We start from the raw sequence: 16,296 nt of genomic DNA, 5'->3' as shown, positions 1-16,296 counted from the left end.
AATGCGCTTAACTGACATCACCATTATGTTGGTACTGATGAGGCCTAGGCTACTCCTTTTTATGTACTTCTCCTAAGTTTTCACCAACTTTCATGCAAACTGACCCTTTAGTGCAGCACTAAGGCAGTTCAGGATTGATTTTAAAGGACCGGATTGTTAGATTGCATCTGATAGCAAAATCACCGAGTCAGTTATAGTGCTGCTTCTAATTCTCATTTTAATTTCTACGTTCCTAGGCTTCTTAGAAATAAAGTAGGTCATGGTTTGTCGTTTTGGTCCAAGCAGCTCATTAAAACCGAGTTTCTTTTCCCTCCAGTGTCCTGCTATTTAATTTCTTGTTTGTTTTGCATTGTGTCCAACTGTTGTTCGATTTTCTGCTCGCCTCCAGTCGCTTGTGCACAGATTTGCTGTCCTAATTAATTTAACTTCAAGCAGTGTGCGTTTTCCTCTGAGAAAACATTTGTGGAATGTGCTGCACTTTTTACTTTGCTTCTGTCTTGTTGCCAGCTTTGTTGTATGACATAGAAGGCTGACTTATGAGAATACTTCAAGATTTTCTCCTTTATTAAGATTTGCCGAGATTGCCTGCACTGACTGGTCATTGGCATCTGTTTTTGAGCTCTAGCCATGAAGCAGATTGGAAACAGAGCGTTTATGACCTTATATGTCAAACACTTGTGTGGAAATCAGTATTCATGACTTGGTATAAGAAGATGCAGCATGGCAACCCTGGCCTTTCTGCACAGGGGATCCTTCTGTGTGGAGTTTGCACGCGTGTGTTCAGTTTATTTTGGACTTCCTTTAATCTCCCCAAGGTAGGCTGGCTCAGTTAAGTGGTGTAGTATATGGTAAATGGTATGTATGTTCTCTGTGTGTTTGCATGGGTTTCCTTTCAGCTGTTCCAGTGTCTGACCATAGTCCAAAAACTGTGTAGGCTAATTGGGTGCTAGGTTAACTGGCTTCTGGGAAAGTCTCTGTGTGTCTGTAAAGGTCTGACTTCCTGCCCAGGATGTACCCGCCTTGCACCCGTTGCATGCTGGGATAGGTTTCCGGCTCTCCCTCGATGCTGAATTTGAAGAAGTGGTTAGAAGATGGATGTATTGGTGTCTCTAGACTGACCGGGTGTTCTGAGATGGCTTTCTGTTGATGGATAGATTGATGGATTACTGTTTTTTACACTGTTTCACCCTGTGTTTTTTTTCTAAACCAGTTACCCTCGCAGTATCTGTAATTATCTAGTGCTTTGATGCTGTGAAGTCAGTTAGGGAGTGGGTTGCTCTTTCAGGACTCAGGTGATCTGTGTTTGGCTCCAACAGGACGAAAGTGAAGATTATGTGAAGCCATGATGTTTCCTGAAGACAGCGTGTTAAATATGCAGGAATTTGAGCTCAACATCAGCCGTGCCATTCTCCGTCAGAATACGGAAAATGCACAGTAAAACAATATTAAATGCCAAGATAAGTTGGCGTGTTATTGTGCAGAAATGAACAAGGTTTTGTTTTCCGTGCCCCTACAGCACTTGAATCCCTCCAGTGGAAAAGGGAAGTTTACCCACCTGTCAAGGTGTTTTGTTAGACCTTTCGGCCCATTTGAAATGACCCTCGTTAGCTAAATGAAAATGATTTGCTGAAATTTGGAAAGGGCTTTAGTCTTTGTTTATGCAGCTGATGCAGTTTAAAGGCATACATAAAACCTGTAAAAACTGTCAGAAGAAAGAAGGCCTGCGATAAGTAGTTAATCATTTGCAGCATTCAGTGCTGCCAGTGCCTTGCTGTTCTGACCTAGTACAGAGTGCTGTTCTGTAAAAACAACCTGCGATGTTTTGTAAATGTAATCATTACCCTCGGATTAATGGATCAGACCATGTGTAACGCATGATGCCAAACCATAGGTGTTAGTGTTCTCCCTTTTCTGCTTTGTATTGTGACACAGGTGTTGCCTTATTCATTCTGTCTGCTACATCCAGTTCAGGCTCAGATGGCCACATGCCACCATGCTGCCTGTTTTGCCTTTGTGTTAGTTTTGTTCTTTTTTAAATCCCCCTGGGATCTATACACCTGTACAGGTGTTTCACATTGTGACACTGCCCGAGACTTTAAAGTGCTCGTGGAACCCCAGCTTGGCCCTGTAGTACCCATTGACACCATACCTGGAAAAAAAACAGGTGTTTTATGTAGGTCATTCCTTCTTTGAATCCTGCAGTTTGCAGTGTCCTCTGTGTGACTGCAGTTGTTCTAGTTTAGATCATTCTTTATGATAACTTTTTTTTTTTTACTGTGCATTTTCTCCAAAAATCCTGCTAGTGTCTGGAAATTTGAGCAGTTTGCTGCGGCAGCCAGATCAGCTTGTGCTTTTCATCTAGCTGGGCTGTCAGCTGTGGTGGAAATCGGCTTCACACCACCTTCTCTCTCTCTCTCTCTGGCTGCTCTCGCCAGATTCCACACATTGGAATTCAGGTGTCATGGGACCATATGGGGTCATTGCCTTGGAATTTCTAAAGATCGCCCCCTGCTGGTGCACCACTTGCAGCTGCAACTTCTTTTTATTTCCTGAATACCTCCCACCCAAGACTCGTCGCCGGAGCAGGCTGGCTGAACTGCTTATGCCTGATTAGAACTGGCATCAGGCTGCTGTAGCTGCTGTCTTGTTTAGCATGATGACTTGCCGCAGGCTTTAACTCACTGGGCTTCTTGTTTCCATGGGCTGTAGTGGCTTGGTCAATAGTGAAATATCTCTTAAAGCAGAAAGAAGGAAGGAGGCCACAGACAAGGCATGCAAAACACTGTCAAACAGGCAAATGTAGCTCATTCAACGGGGTGAAGGTGTGGCAGAAATGTTTGGTTTGGGGCACCAGAGCCACACTAAAAAGTGGACTAAATGTTTCCATCCGCAGGAATTTTGATCCAGTTTCCTGAAACCGAATATGGCTGTCCTGTCACAGACGCAGTGCAGGTGGTTTGTCCTGCAATGTTGCTGAGAAAACAAAATAAGTTTTTGGCTAGTTTAAAATACAAAATGGTCATATGATGGTTGATCCAATAGTATAAGGCCATGAGAGGAGATCACTTTATTGGCCATATACAATTTCTTGTATTAGGAATTTGTCTTTTCGCATACCCCAGCTTGCTCTCCATGAGACACAGACAGAGAGAGAAGCTGGGGGTCAGAGCGCAGGGTCAGCCATTGTACAGCACCTTTGGAGCAGTTGGGGTGAAGGGCCTTGCTCAGGGGCCCAACAGAGTAGGATTCATTTTGCCATTTCTTTATAGAAAGACATTTTGTACAAGAGAGTTTGTGTCAAGGCTAAATAATACCTCAATGGGCTATTATGTAGATTGGATATTGGAATGCTCTGGAAAATTTCAGTAATATTTTTGTCTTGTGAGGCAGTTGTATAGTTCTAACAGTTATTCACAATCTGTGAATTGTCTTCAAATATTTTACAGTAGGGAGGGGACGTTACCTCCTTGTACTCTATAAAGTTGCGTTGATCCTTGTAAGGAGGAAGGCTAGGGAACAGCTTGTTGAAGCTTTTAGATCTATAGATATATCACAGATCTAAACTTGCAGGACTGGTCAAATCACCATCTACTGTTTGTCCCCCATAAGTTATGACCTAGTGATCCAGCAGAGTGTTTTCAACAAATCAGCATGGAAACACTCTGGGTATCTGTAAGATCCATCTGGGAAATGGTAAGAGTTAGCTCTTTAGTTGAAATCAGGAAGGTAGCTCCGATTTCTACATGACTTAACGGACCAATTTACTCACTTAATTCGTCATTGTGCAATTGCATCTTGCCTTGAGCACGGAACGCTTTTTTATAGGATTGTCTGCCCCTGATCTGTTCAATAATAATGACGACAAATGGTCATAGATTTACTCTAATCGAGACTTTTTTTTTTTAATTTTCTGTTTCCCAGACTTGAGTGTCTGCAGCCCAGCCGTCTTTTCACCGCAGTACGTCTCCAGCGTTTTGCTCGATTTGGCGATTCGGACCATGGGAAAATAGCCGGTCTCCCCCCGCCAACCCCCGCTGACTCAGGAGCGCCACCTCTGGCCGGCGAAGGCGTTTCATGCCGACGAGCCGCCGCCGCCGCCACCCCCTCGCAGGGCAGGGCTCCGTCTGTGAAGCGCTGGTGAGGCACGGGTCTCTGGGATCTCTCCGCAACCCAGGGAGAAGGAAGGGGCGGGTGTGACGTCCTTGCCTTCCTGCCCCCGGTCAGTGCCTTTGGGAAGACGCCATGGAGCCACTGGCGTGAGCTGGTAGGGGGTAGGGAATTCATGCGGACTGCAGACGCCCGCGCCCAAGCCGTGGGGGAGTCTTCCGAACGCCGGGCCGCCTCGCTCCGAAACGCAGCCCCTCGCGCCCGACCCGCACCATGATGAGCTCGAAGCTGCGCTACCTGGTGATGTTCCTAGGCGTCCAGCTGGTGGTCATGGCGCTGCTCTACCGGGAAGGCTACCAGAAACGCGTGGCCTACTTCTTCCGCATCCTGCGGAAGGGGGAGGTGTCCCAGGCCACGACTATGATGCAGCCGGCCCCCCACAACGTGACCGACCCCCGCTTCAGGGACATCTACACCAACCTGAGCCTCCAGGCCAAGTCCACAGTCAAAGAGGAGCTCCTGCCCTACTGTCCCACGGAGTCTCCTCTCATCAGTGAGTCTTGGGCGGAACCTCAGGGAGGAGGGAGTTATGGGGGAGCCAGACGGGGAAGTGGGGGAGAAATGGAGAGATTCAAAAAGTTCTAGTCGAGTTATAATAATTACCATGATCATTTTCACTACTCTTACATAGTGCTTTTCTGGACACTGCGCTCAAAGTGCTTTACAGGTCACGGGGGTCCCCTCCACCACCACCAGTGTGTCCCCCCCACCTGGATGATGCCCCAGTACACTCCCCACACACCAGCTCTCAGTGGGGAGGAGAGCAGAGTGATGAAGCCAGTTCAGAGAGGGGGGTTATTAGGAGGCCATGATGGGTAAAGGCCAGGGGGAATTTGGCCAGGACACCAGGGTAACACCCCTACTCTTTTTGGGGAATTCCATGAGATTTTTTATGACTGCCAACAGTCAGGACTTTGGCTTTTTTTACAGTACAGTGTCCCCGTCACTGTGCTGGGGGCATTAGGACCCCCAAAGACTGCAGGGGTTAGCGCCCCCTACTCGTCCCACTAACACCTCTTCCAGCAGCAACCTCAGCTTTCCCAGGAATCTCCCAATCAAGGTACTGACCAGGCTCTCACCTGCTGAGCTCCAGTGGGCTGCCGGTTATAAATTCCAGGCCAGATTAAATTAGAGCAAGGGTTGCCAACCTTAGACCTGAATAATATCACACCTGCTAGTTTTCATTCCAGCCCAGCTCTCAATCACACTATTGATCCCTTAATTGACTTAGCAATAAGATCAGTAGGAACGTGTTTTTCAGATCTTAAAACACGTTGGGTGTTTATCGCTCTGTAAGATCCATCCTGGAAATATGAAGACTTAATTCTTTAATTGCCAGCTCTTGTTCTTAAAAGCATGAATGTAGGTTTCTGACTGACCAGTTAAGCATGTAAATTGCTCTGTTAAGTCTGTGTGGAATCTCATCTTGCCCTTAGCTATCAGTGTTTTTTTGCAGAGCTTGATTTTCAAGGATTGTCTAACTCTTGATCTGATGTTGGAGGTTGGATGTTGTTTTTCAGCAGGCTGTTCCAGCTCAGGCCTTACAGGATACAGCTGGCTTTTGAGTTGCATAATGGAATCATTACATGAATCATACAATTAGGTTTACACAAATCATGTACCAGAATGGACTAGGATCCTGGATTGTTTGCAGCTACTTACTCAGCAATGTAATATGTCATGATTCATTAAACCAGTGATCCCAGCTGGTCAGGTTCTGCTGCTTCAGAGAGAAAAACAGAACACACCAGTCCTCCAGGACCAGAATTGGACACACTTGATCTAGATAGTTTGGTAATTAGAATTTAATCAATCCACGGATCTCATCCAGCTATTTCTTGAAACCAGGGAATCAGCTTTAACAGCATAGTTGGGTAGCTTGTTCCATACTCCTACCAACGTTGTGTAAAGAAGCTTTCTGTCCTGAACACTGAATTATATGGTACTGGCATAAAGTGGCACATCTGAGGCTGCCAGGGAAAAGTCAGTGTGAAGGGTTATACAAGGGAAGTTAAGTGCTTCCTTGCATTTGATTTCTCAGTGCTTTTCCAAAAGATACTAAAATTTGAACAAAGTGATACAAACAAACCCAGGAAATAAAATCTGGTGAAATGATTCTGGGTGAATTGAGCTAAATACCTGCGAGTCTGACTTTCCAAATGAGTTTGCACGGTTCCTCATACAGATGTACTCCTTGGCTCCGATGATGAAGTGCATCAGACATAAACACCCACGTTTTTAATCCCATAAATCCCCTACGCCCCCCCGGAGCGTGGGTAAAAAGGCACTGTGGAAACCGGAGTGCTGCTTTTCCAAGCAGATCGCAGATGTGCTGCTCCGTGACGGCCGTGTTCTTCTGGATCTTGTTTTCAGTGCAGAGCTGCGGGACGGAAGATCAGTGTACTGATCCCTGACATCTGGCCAGATGTGCCTTCTCCGGGGTGGGACGCGTGTGACAGCTGTTCCTCCGGATCAGTGCCCATTGACGCTGAAGTTTAGCAGCAGCAATCAGAGGCCCTGACTAGTATGGACACGTCTGACCATATGGCAAGCCGAAACACAGCTAAGACGAGCTCTGGCATGTAAGCTCAGAGACAGACACTGAAACACAGTCTGGTCGCAGACTTTATGCAGCGACTGCCTTAAACAGAAAATAAGCAACCACATGCTGTGGCAAGGAGCCAGAGGGAAATGGACAGAGGAGAGCAATGCTGTATTGCTTGGACTAATTAGATATTCAACTAAACCAGTAAAAAAAATTCAGGGGATTAAGAAAAAAGTAGGATGCTAAGGTGTACAGTCCATTGGAGGCCAGACGTTCTGTCATGCAGTGCAGCCCAGCAGACAGAGCGTCTATTGTGCTGGAGTTGGGTAGCTGCTGTTACAGCCCTTGTGTCTTTTATTGCAATGGGACTTGTGCTGGAACCCATGGGTTATCGGAAACTGATCAATCCACTTCACGAGACCAGTGAGCCCCGTGTGATTGCCTTCCACCGACTCTTCCCACCCCTTTCCACGGAGAATCGGATGGCCTGTGTTTGCAGGTAAAGAAGATGCCCCAGTGTCTGTATCCTGCTTTCCTGAGAATTGACAGCCCTCCCACCGAAAAGGGATTCACTCTGGTAACTGCTCCTCTTTCTCCAGAGACCTGGCAGGGGCAACAGTGTGCCCGTTCTGTAACGCGATCAGTCAGGCCCGTTTCTCAGCACAGACAGATGAATACAAATTTCTCCCTCATGCCGTCCGTCTGCTTGTGTGACAGAAATAAATCGCAGACACATGGCGCCCCTGGCAGGCGGCCAAGCCTGGGCTCCTGTCCCAGCGCATTGTGCGGCTCTGTTATCTCTTCCTCGGATTAGTCACAGAGTGTTAAAAGGGATGTCCCGTTTAAAAAAGGCTATCGCATCTCCAAACGTAATCCTCTGACCTCCGCGGTCTTTCACCCCTCCTCCGTCGCGGTCATTTTTTTTTCTCCTGTGCGCATTGTGTGTTCCTCTCCGTATCCTTTCAACATCATCATAATAATAAACTTGATTTTATATAGCGCCTTTAAAGGTGGCTTCTCAAAGCGCTTTACAGGGTGACAGCAACAATAAATACGCAAGATAAAACACAAACCTGGACACGCATGGTCCCACCTGTTCTGCGCACCGCTAAAAGCTCATCGACATTCTGATTATCTGGAGTTTTGTGAGTGTTTTTTTTTTTTTGTGCAAATTCTGATGGCCAGACTCTCAATCTTATAAGAACCTGAAGCACCACCATAACGGGAGGACGTTCGTTTCTCCTGCCGAAAGTGACTAGGATATGGCGAAGCGTCTGACTCTTCCCACCCCTCATACGCAAACCAGAGGGCACAAGGCGAAACTATTTGGAAGTGCATTTAAAACCCCAAACAGGAAGCCCCTTTTTTTTACCCAAAGAGTTGTGGGAGTAGGAAACAAGCTACCCAGCTACTTTGTAGAAGCCGATACCCTGGATTCTTTAAAAAAAAACAGCCAGCTAAGATCCTCCAGTCAGGACAGGGCACCTCTTTACACAAAGGCGTGCGGGAGTGTGGAACAAGCTACACAGCCATGCTGTGGATACCGATACCCTGTTTTGAAACGCCTACATGGCATCCTTGGATCAGGTCTCTACTAAATGCCTCCTCTGGTTTCTTTTGTTCTCCTGTATTCCAGGCGGTCCGTTCCGGGTCACCTTCCCGTCCAAGCTGACCTTAGAGGATGTGAAACGCAAGAACCCGCTGGTGGTGCGCGGGGGGCGCTACAGGCCCCCGGACTGCGAGTCCAAGCACCGCACTGCCGTCATCATCCCCCACCGCAACCGGGAGCATCACCTGAAGTACCTGCTCTACTACCTGCATCCCTTCCTGCAGCGCCAGCAGCTCAACTATGGCATCTACGTCATCCACCAGGTGGGGGGCGGGAGTACGGGGGCGCAGGGGCTGGCCGGGGAGCCGGGAGGGGGGGCTTAGCTGAACACCCCTCATGAGCAGAGTTCAGTCCAGTTTGAAAACATCAGGCGTGTGCTAAATATCTGAGAATGCCAATTTCTGAAAACAAAAACTTGTAACCGTCTTTAAAATGCATCTGTAGTGCCCTTTATTGTCATTTCGAATCCATCCATCCATCCGTTTTCAGTTGCACACAGACGCACACAGACGCACACAGACGCACACAGACGCACACAGACGCACACAGACGCACTGGGGCCAGTTTTCCCCGAAGCCAGTTAACCCACCAGCATGTCTTTGCACTGTGGGAGGAAACCCACGCCAACACAGGGAGAACATACAAGCTCCACACAGACAGCACCCCAGAAATTGAACCCAGGTCCCCAACACTGCAGGCCAGCAGTGCTGACCGTTGTGCTATCATGCCACCCTATAATTTACAATTGAAGTATTTAATGAGTATTCTACATGCTTATTTGTTTATATTATAAAAAAAAATATTTGATAAAATCTAAAGCAGGTTAAGAGACGCAAGTTTTTCCTTGATGAGCCAAAACGTATCGGGTACTGAGCACTGAAGGAACTTGGTTTCACAAGAGGAGCTGGGTTGTTATATTGGCAGAACTGTTTTTAATCCTCCAGGCAGTATTTCACTCCGATTATTTTGTCTGTGTTTTGTTAGGATCCGAGAAATGTATTTTAACTCACATTCACTCCAACTCACCCATGAAGGGTGAAAACAATGAATTCCTTCATTCTCTGTAGTAGTGGTTTGAGTGCTTTATATCTTATTTAGTTTGTATAATACTTATCTTTTGAGCTACATGTCCTTTTTCTTTAAGGAAGCTTTGTCCCCTTCCTGGATATTCCCTGGTTAGTGGAGAGTTTTTTTTAACCTTTATAAATAGGTTGTACTCAAGCTGGTGTCGTTTAACTGAGCCATGAACACACCCTTCTTTGTTTTTTTAGACAATGCAGCCTTTTTCCCTTAAATCAGAGGATCTCCACTATGGTCTTGGGAAGCCCCAAACCAAATTACTCTGATAGGTCACTCATTTTTAAAGATTGGCAACATCTGAAAGGTACTGATGAATCAATCAAGCAATCTTTTTTAATTACGAGAAATCTGGCTCATGAGGGCTAAACAGTACCTGGAATTTAGGCCGGAATGTTCTCTAAATTAATTTAACAAATTGCCTGCTTAAGTACTCAGAAAGGAACTGTTCCAAGGGATCTTCAGAAATGAGTGATTTAATGCTCAACTACAAAACCTGCTGGACTGGGGCTCTCCAGGATCAGGCCTGGACATACCATACGTAGGGAATGTGGTCAATTGCTGTGTGCCACTCCTGTAAACCCAAGTTTATTCAGCAGGTATTTTCTCTCAGCCCCGTCTGTCGGAATCCTTTGGGTCTCTCCTTTTTTAATTAGAGAAAATTGACCCTTAAATGAGCTTCTTTTTAATTAGCTGTTTTCTGCACTGCTTGGTTCGTGAAATGCCCTCGGCCTATTTAATAAATTGTTCCTACCCGGTAGCTCTTTGTGTCTAATGCTGATTTGGCTCAATTGCTTAAGTTCTGTGGGCCTTTTCATTGGAACAATACAGCTAAATGAGAAATGAGGGAAGCAGCCTCCATTCAGCGTTCTAGAATCTGAGAATAATGAGGAAATCTGTAGCAAAGCAAGTAGTTCACCTAAAGGGTTTTGATTGGCATCAGAACCAAGTGCAGAAGCTGTTGGAGGTCTGGAAATCGGGTTTGAACTTATCCATTGTAATTTTCTCGGTGGGCTCCCGAGTGATTCATTTCATTCCCATTGTCCTGAGATCACAGGCTCTGATCTTAGGTAAGTCATTAACGGTCTATTTTCATGAGCTGCACCACCAGCTGTCGGAGTCAGCCGGTTTCCCTGTGGACACCAGTGATTTCTGGAGGCAGCCGGAGGCTTGCGTTGTTACGTGTGAGCCGCGTTAATCCCAGGCGTGGCGCCCTGTCATTCCTGTTAATGTAGGTCTCTCCCAGCGGGGAATAAATGAAGGCCACCTTGATTGAGCAGCCCATCCACATTTTCTCCATCTTTTGTGTTGTTTTCTCTGGATGGGGGTAAAAATAAAGAAACAGCAGTTCGGAGGCGATTTTCCTGTGGCTGAGGCAGGGAATGCAGTGGGCAGGTTTTGCGAGAGAGTTGCCAGTTATAATGGGTGCTGCTGCCCTCTGTCCCTCAGGCAGGGAACTACACCTTCAATCGGGCCAAGCTGCTGAATGTTGGATTCAAGGAGGCCATGAAGGAGGAGGAGTGGACCTGCATGTTCTATCACGACGTGGACCTCATCCCCGAGGACGACCGCAACCTCTACACCTGCGACCGCCACCCCAAGCACGTCTCCATCGCCATGGACAAGTTTGGATACAAGTCAGTCTCTTGTCTCTTTCTCTTACCTGCGGGTTTTCACCTGCCTTGACCGGAACTGGTCTGTTGGCGTGTCTGGCCCACCCTGTCTCCCAGGTGGGCTGCCTCTGTCTGTCTCTCGGCGTTCCCGTTTCATTTAGCTGCGTTGTGGTCCTCTGACTGAGAAATCCAGGACCGCCCTCGTCCAATGTAAATCGGACACCTGTCCTAGTAGGATGAGAGAAAGGCCCTTTGAACTTCACGGAGGTTTTTGCTGACTGTTCTTTTTCAGGCTGCCGTATAACACCTACTTCGGGGGGGTGTCTGCTCTGACCCCCGAGCAGTACTTGAAGATGAACGGTTTTCCCAACAACTACTGGGGCTGGGGAGGGGAGGATGATGACATCGCCGTCAGGTGAGAAATTTCCACCCCAAAATTTATGCACCCCCTTCTTGTCATCTCCTGCATACGTTGTACACAAGATCCCTTAGTGTTCAGCTCTTTCATTGTAGAAATGAGTTTTTACTTAATGTAAAGTTTACAGCACCTTACCAGCTCCAGCACCTTATCATTCTTGTTAGTGTAGCTCTGTCTCAGGGGAAAATAACGGCTGCCTTGATTGTGTACCACCTATTCTAGGGATACAGAGCATAGCTGTCATAAGTAATACATCGCCCAGAAATGGACCCATTTTCAGTCTTCTCTCAGCTCTGCTGCTCATGTGACATCAGCCCAATGTTTGGCAGCTGTATCATATCCTGCAATTTCTACAAGGCTCAACTTTGGGATTCTGAGTTGTTTGTGCCTCCTCCTTTTTTTTCTGGGTGTTTTGCCTTAGGTTTGTGCCCCATACTTTGTGCTGCAGGCATTCCAGTGGATACAGAAAATTGTTAAAAATCAACCGTGGGTACTGTTGTCAAAACTTTGACACTCACAATCTCTGCAGTTGAATGCTTTTACAAAATATACAAACTGCTTTTTTTTGTGCATTTTTGCTTCCATTATACACTATGCATAAAGGACAATATAAATCATACTTTATATCTCTAAAACATGTGCATTAAATTAGGGTTTATAATTTGCAAGAAGCAGACTATGAAGGAATGAGGCTGAGCTGCCTATTGCTAAATGAAGAGCAGATGGGTACCGAATCGATAGAAGAAGGTTGGTCGTACTTCAAAAACAATGTTAAAAGCTCCGAATAAATTCATCCAAAATAAATGAGGAAAGTATGGCCTTGATGGAGTAATGGAGACATTAAGGAAAAAGACAGGAGGAACAGAACAGTCAGCATACTGTGTTAAAGGGCCTAAGATTCACAAACAGAACATTTGGATACTGCGCACAGCAGCAAAACATTAAAATTGCAGAGGGAGACGAAATGTAATAAGACAACAGCAGAACAGCAATGCAGAAAAAATGTTTCGGACTGTAACAGAACTGTGAAAGCAGTAGTAAATAATTTGAGATAATAGGAGATTATTTAACGATGATAAAGAAATAGTACACATGCTAAATGAATGTATTACCCAGGTTTTTACAACAGATAACATCAGCAGCATGCTGGAACATTATTAGGTAAGGTACCCTGACATAAGTGTGAAATGATTATGAATTTGGAATGAAAAGACTGTCACGACATCACAGATCACGAAGCACCATTTATAAATGAAGATCTGCAGAGGAACCACTCATACTCATTTTTAGAAAGCATTTGGTTTCTTTGAGCATTCTTTCAGCTGACTCTTGCTGTCCATTCTTCACTCATCTCTGTGACGTACCCCTTGTCTGAATTTAAATGGATCTCCCCAAAAGATAGATCTATCTGAAGTTCTTTCTTTCTATACCTGCTTGTAATATTTCTAGAAAAGATTTGGACTAATTATACAGATCAGGGACAAACAGCTGGTTCTGAACAATGATTGGAAAATGATTTTCTTCTCCAATCATTTCTTTCTGTGCTTGGTCACCTTAGGACACTTTTAGCATGATGCTTGATGGTCTTTCCTCTGTCGTGCTTAAGAAATTAAGGAGTCTTATTCATAGACAACAAAGATAGGTACCTATAGTTCAGAGAATACAAATGTTAACAGCAGTTCATGAAACTGTAGACGACTCAGTCCATCTTCAGACACCGGTAAAGTTACAGAAATTATAATTTGTGCTAAACTAGAAGATTGATTATGAAATCACAACGAGAACCAGCATGGATTTAGAAACTCAAGACCTTATTTTCCTGATGCGCTGAAATTATTTGAGCAAGCAGCACAGACAGCGCTTGGACGGAGCTCCTGAATGTGTCAGCAGGGGAAGGAACAATAAGTACTGTGTGCCGAGCCAGTAGAGCAGTAATTAATAACGCAGGCATCTGGGCCACTTTAGCATGGAGTGTTACGTCTGAGTAAGAGTAAAAAGACTCTCAATCTATCCTGTGACGAGCCCTCTTGTCAAAGCTTGATGGGATGATTCCTGCAATCATTCGGGAGTGCATCAGAGCAGTCTTTGCCCAGATAAAAAGGACAGGTGTTCAGATATTCAGCTGCGGCTGTCACTACATTTCAGCATCACAAGTCGTGTCTCCTTGTCTGTGTTTCACCAGCCCTTCGGTGTGATTCTGTGTTTCTTTTCGAATTCCAGCTTTCCTTGCGCCCTACACTAATTGGCACCTTTATTTGTTTTTTAAATTGATTTTGGCATCCTGCAAGTGCAAATAAAACGAAATCAGGGAGGTATTGGGGGGGAACCAGGGCAAAAAGTTCTTAATCGTTCAGCTGCTGGTACAGCTGTTGGAAAAGCAGCTGTGCAAATCCTCCTGGTGTGGAATGCGGACAGTGTCCGCACGGAAAGATTAAATTCCCCACAGAGTCAGAACCCGCAGGAACTGGATGAACGGTGTATCAGGTTGCTTCCTTGATTACTTGTTTACCAGCAGCCATATCATCCTGCCACTCTCACCTGGCAGCCCACTGGAGCTCAGCAGCTGTGAGCCTGGCCAGTACCTGGCTGGGAGGCTCCTGGGAAAGACTAAGGTTGCTGCTTGAAGTTGTTAGTGGGACCAGTAGGGGGCGCTCACCCTGCAGTCCATGTGGGTCCTAATGCCCCAGTATAGTGATGGGGACACTATACTGTAAAAAGACGCCGTCCTTCGGATGAGACGGAAAACCGAGGTACTGACTCTGTGGTCATTAAAAATCCCAGGGCGTTTCCTGAAAACTATAGGGGTGTTACCCCACTGTCCTGGCCAATTTCTTCCTGGGCTTTACCAGTCATGGCCTCCTAATAATCCCCATCTCTGAACTGGCTCCATCACTCTGCTCTCCTCCCCACTGAGAGCTGGTGTGTGGGGAGCGGACTGGCGCATCATCGAGGTAGAGGTACACACTGGTGGTGGTGGAGGGGATCCCCATTACCTGTAAAGCACTTTGAGTGGAGTGTCCAGAAAAGCGCTATATAAGTATCAGCTATTCTTATTCTTATTGACAAGTGCATTGCCACCTTGTAGGTGATCTTTAGAAGCTGAGCAAGGCTGGTCCTAGTCAGTACTGGAATAGGAAACCTTTAAGGAAAAAACAAATGTTTGCAGTAAGTGATGATCAGTGAAGCTTTTCCCTCCGACGAGAATTTCCAGACCAGCACCTCTTTATGGTGATCAGGGACTCTGCGTTGTAGAGCTGCTGTCCTATGGACAATAATCCAAGGTCTTGATGACTTGGTCATTAAAGATTCTTTATTTGCCTGTCTTTCTCTTTCAGGGTGGCGTTAAGCGGGATGCTGATCTCCCGGCCCTCCGTGCAGGTGGGCCGCTACAAGATGATCAAGCACGAACACGACAAAGGCAATGAAGAGAACCCTAAAAGGTGACCTCGCCCGAACACTCTTCAGACAAGCTCGAGCGTCTCGCGGTGTATAAGGGGATTTTGTGGGTTTTTTTCCCCTTTAATAGCAAAGACTATACATTTTGATTATAATTTGTAATGTGCACATGGTGGGTGAGACTTAACCACCCTCCATGGGATCATGGACATGCTTTTCTGACAACCAGGATTTTCAAGGTTGATTGTCAAAATTAAGTTCTGGCTTGTGGGAAAATACGGAATTACAAATTGCCCACATTTCTATGACAATAACTGTTGAGTTATTCAAAGAAACTTCAAAACTGCCAAAACTTTGTTGCGACTTTAAGATGAGTTTGTCAGTGCTATAAAGTAAGCAGGAGCGCAGTTTCCCAAAAGAACGGTTGCTATTGGACAGAAGCGGTTTTGGCTCCCTCTAGTGGCAGAAGGGAAGTGCCAGCATGTGTGTATTTAAAACTGCAAGAACTCAAATACTCGAGTGATTTAGTGTGAAAATGGGAGGCCATACAGCCCATCTAGAACAGTGAACACAACATGAATAGTCAACACTCTTGCAAGTGATCTATGGAGATAGATACCCCATTTTGATTTAGATCTGTTTCAACTTAGTATTTCACTTAGGTTTCTATGTGTCATAGAGGCCTGTGTTTCTCTGACTTTCGATAGGCATATTTCTTTTAGCAAGTAAAAAACTTAGTCAAGTTTAATGTCCTGTAGTCCTTTTTGGGTTTTGTGGAATCACTGTGGCAGCTGGTTATTTCTCCAGTTGTCCCTTTCTTGCCAGTGCTCCTGTAAATGATCCGCTTGCTTTTTGAGGCCATCGTATTCAAAGATCCAGTAGTTAAAGCTGATCATTTCCAACAGCTTTTGTACTCAGAACACGGTGCAGTCCTGCCTGGCCTTGCTAATTAAGAACTCATCAATTGATTAATAATCCCTTATTTCGGACGAAAAAGCTCTTCCTATCTTATAGTTTCTGCTATTGACAGATCTAAGTGCTAAGTATCAGTCCTGCCCCCAGAGAGGGAGTGTTTTTCCTTCTGCTGAAGTCAGATTTGGTCACATGTCAGTTCACACACCTAAGTGAGGGCCATTCTGAAAACCTGAATGGTTTTCTAATTGTAGTAATTAAGGCAGACCTGCTTTTTTTTTGTTACTGGTGTTTTGATGTTTTTTTATGAACATACAAAGGTATTCAGAAATAAAAAGAAAGCCATCAGTCATCTCAAAACAATATACAGGCGTATAAAGTCTGTTCCATTGTGGCAAAGGGTATAGTGCTGGGGAGAAAGGAGGGTGAAGAAAAAAAGACCAAAATGCCAAAAAGATCAAATCATTATCATGAGGTAATATAAATCGAACCACCTCTGCCACTATCTCTCAAAACCTCCTTCTGCAGTCTTATCTGAATGGTTGGTTTTTCCATTTCA

General features: G+C 45.5%; 1 protein-coding gene across 6 annotated transcripts in view; it reads left to right on the top strand.

Annotated features, from left to right (window-relative positions):
• The window catches only part of LOC148640225 (beta-1,4-galactosyltransferase 3-like), a 40,710-nt gene that overhangs the window by 19,917 nt on the left and 4,497 nt on the right, over window positions 1-16,296 (top strand). For all 6 annotated transcript variants that reach the window (XM_088621132.1, XM_088621133.1, XM_088621136.1 and 3 more), the window contains 5 exons: window positions 3,922-4,660; window positions 8,349-8,584; window positions 10,848-11,035; window positions 11,304-11,426; window positions 14,765-14,869. In XM_088621132.1, the coding sequence (XP_088477258.1) occupies window positions 4,381-4,660; window positions 8,349-8,584; window positions 10,848-11,035; window positions 11,304-11,426; window positions 14,765-14,869 (932 nt within the window). In that variant the 5' untranslated portion in view covers window positions 3,922-4,380. The remainder of the gene's footprint in view (window positions 1-3,921; window positions 4,661-8,348; window positions 8,585-10,847; window positions 11,036-11,303; window positions 11,427-14,764; window positions 14,870-16,296) is intronic.

The sequence above is a fragment of the Lepisosteus platostomus genome, chromosome 26 (assembly GCF_059453375.1).
Source record: "Lepisosteus platostomus isolate fLepPlt1 chromosome 26, fLepPlt1.hap1, whole genome shotgun sequence".
NCBI classification, from domain to species: domain Eukaryota; kingdom Metazoa; phylum Chordata; class Actinopteri; order Semionotiformes; family Lepisosteidae; genus Lepisosteus; species Lepisosteus platostomus.
Note: the sequence above shows the minus strand (reverse complement) of the source record. Positions and strands in the feature narration are given on the sequence as shown.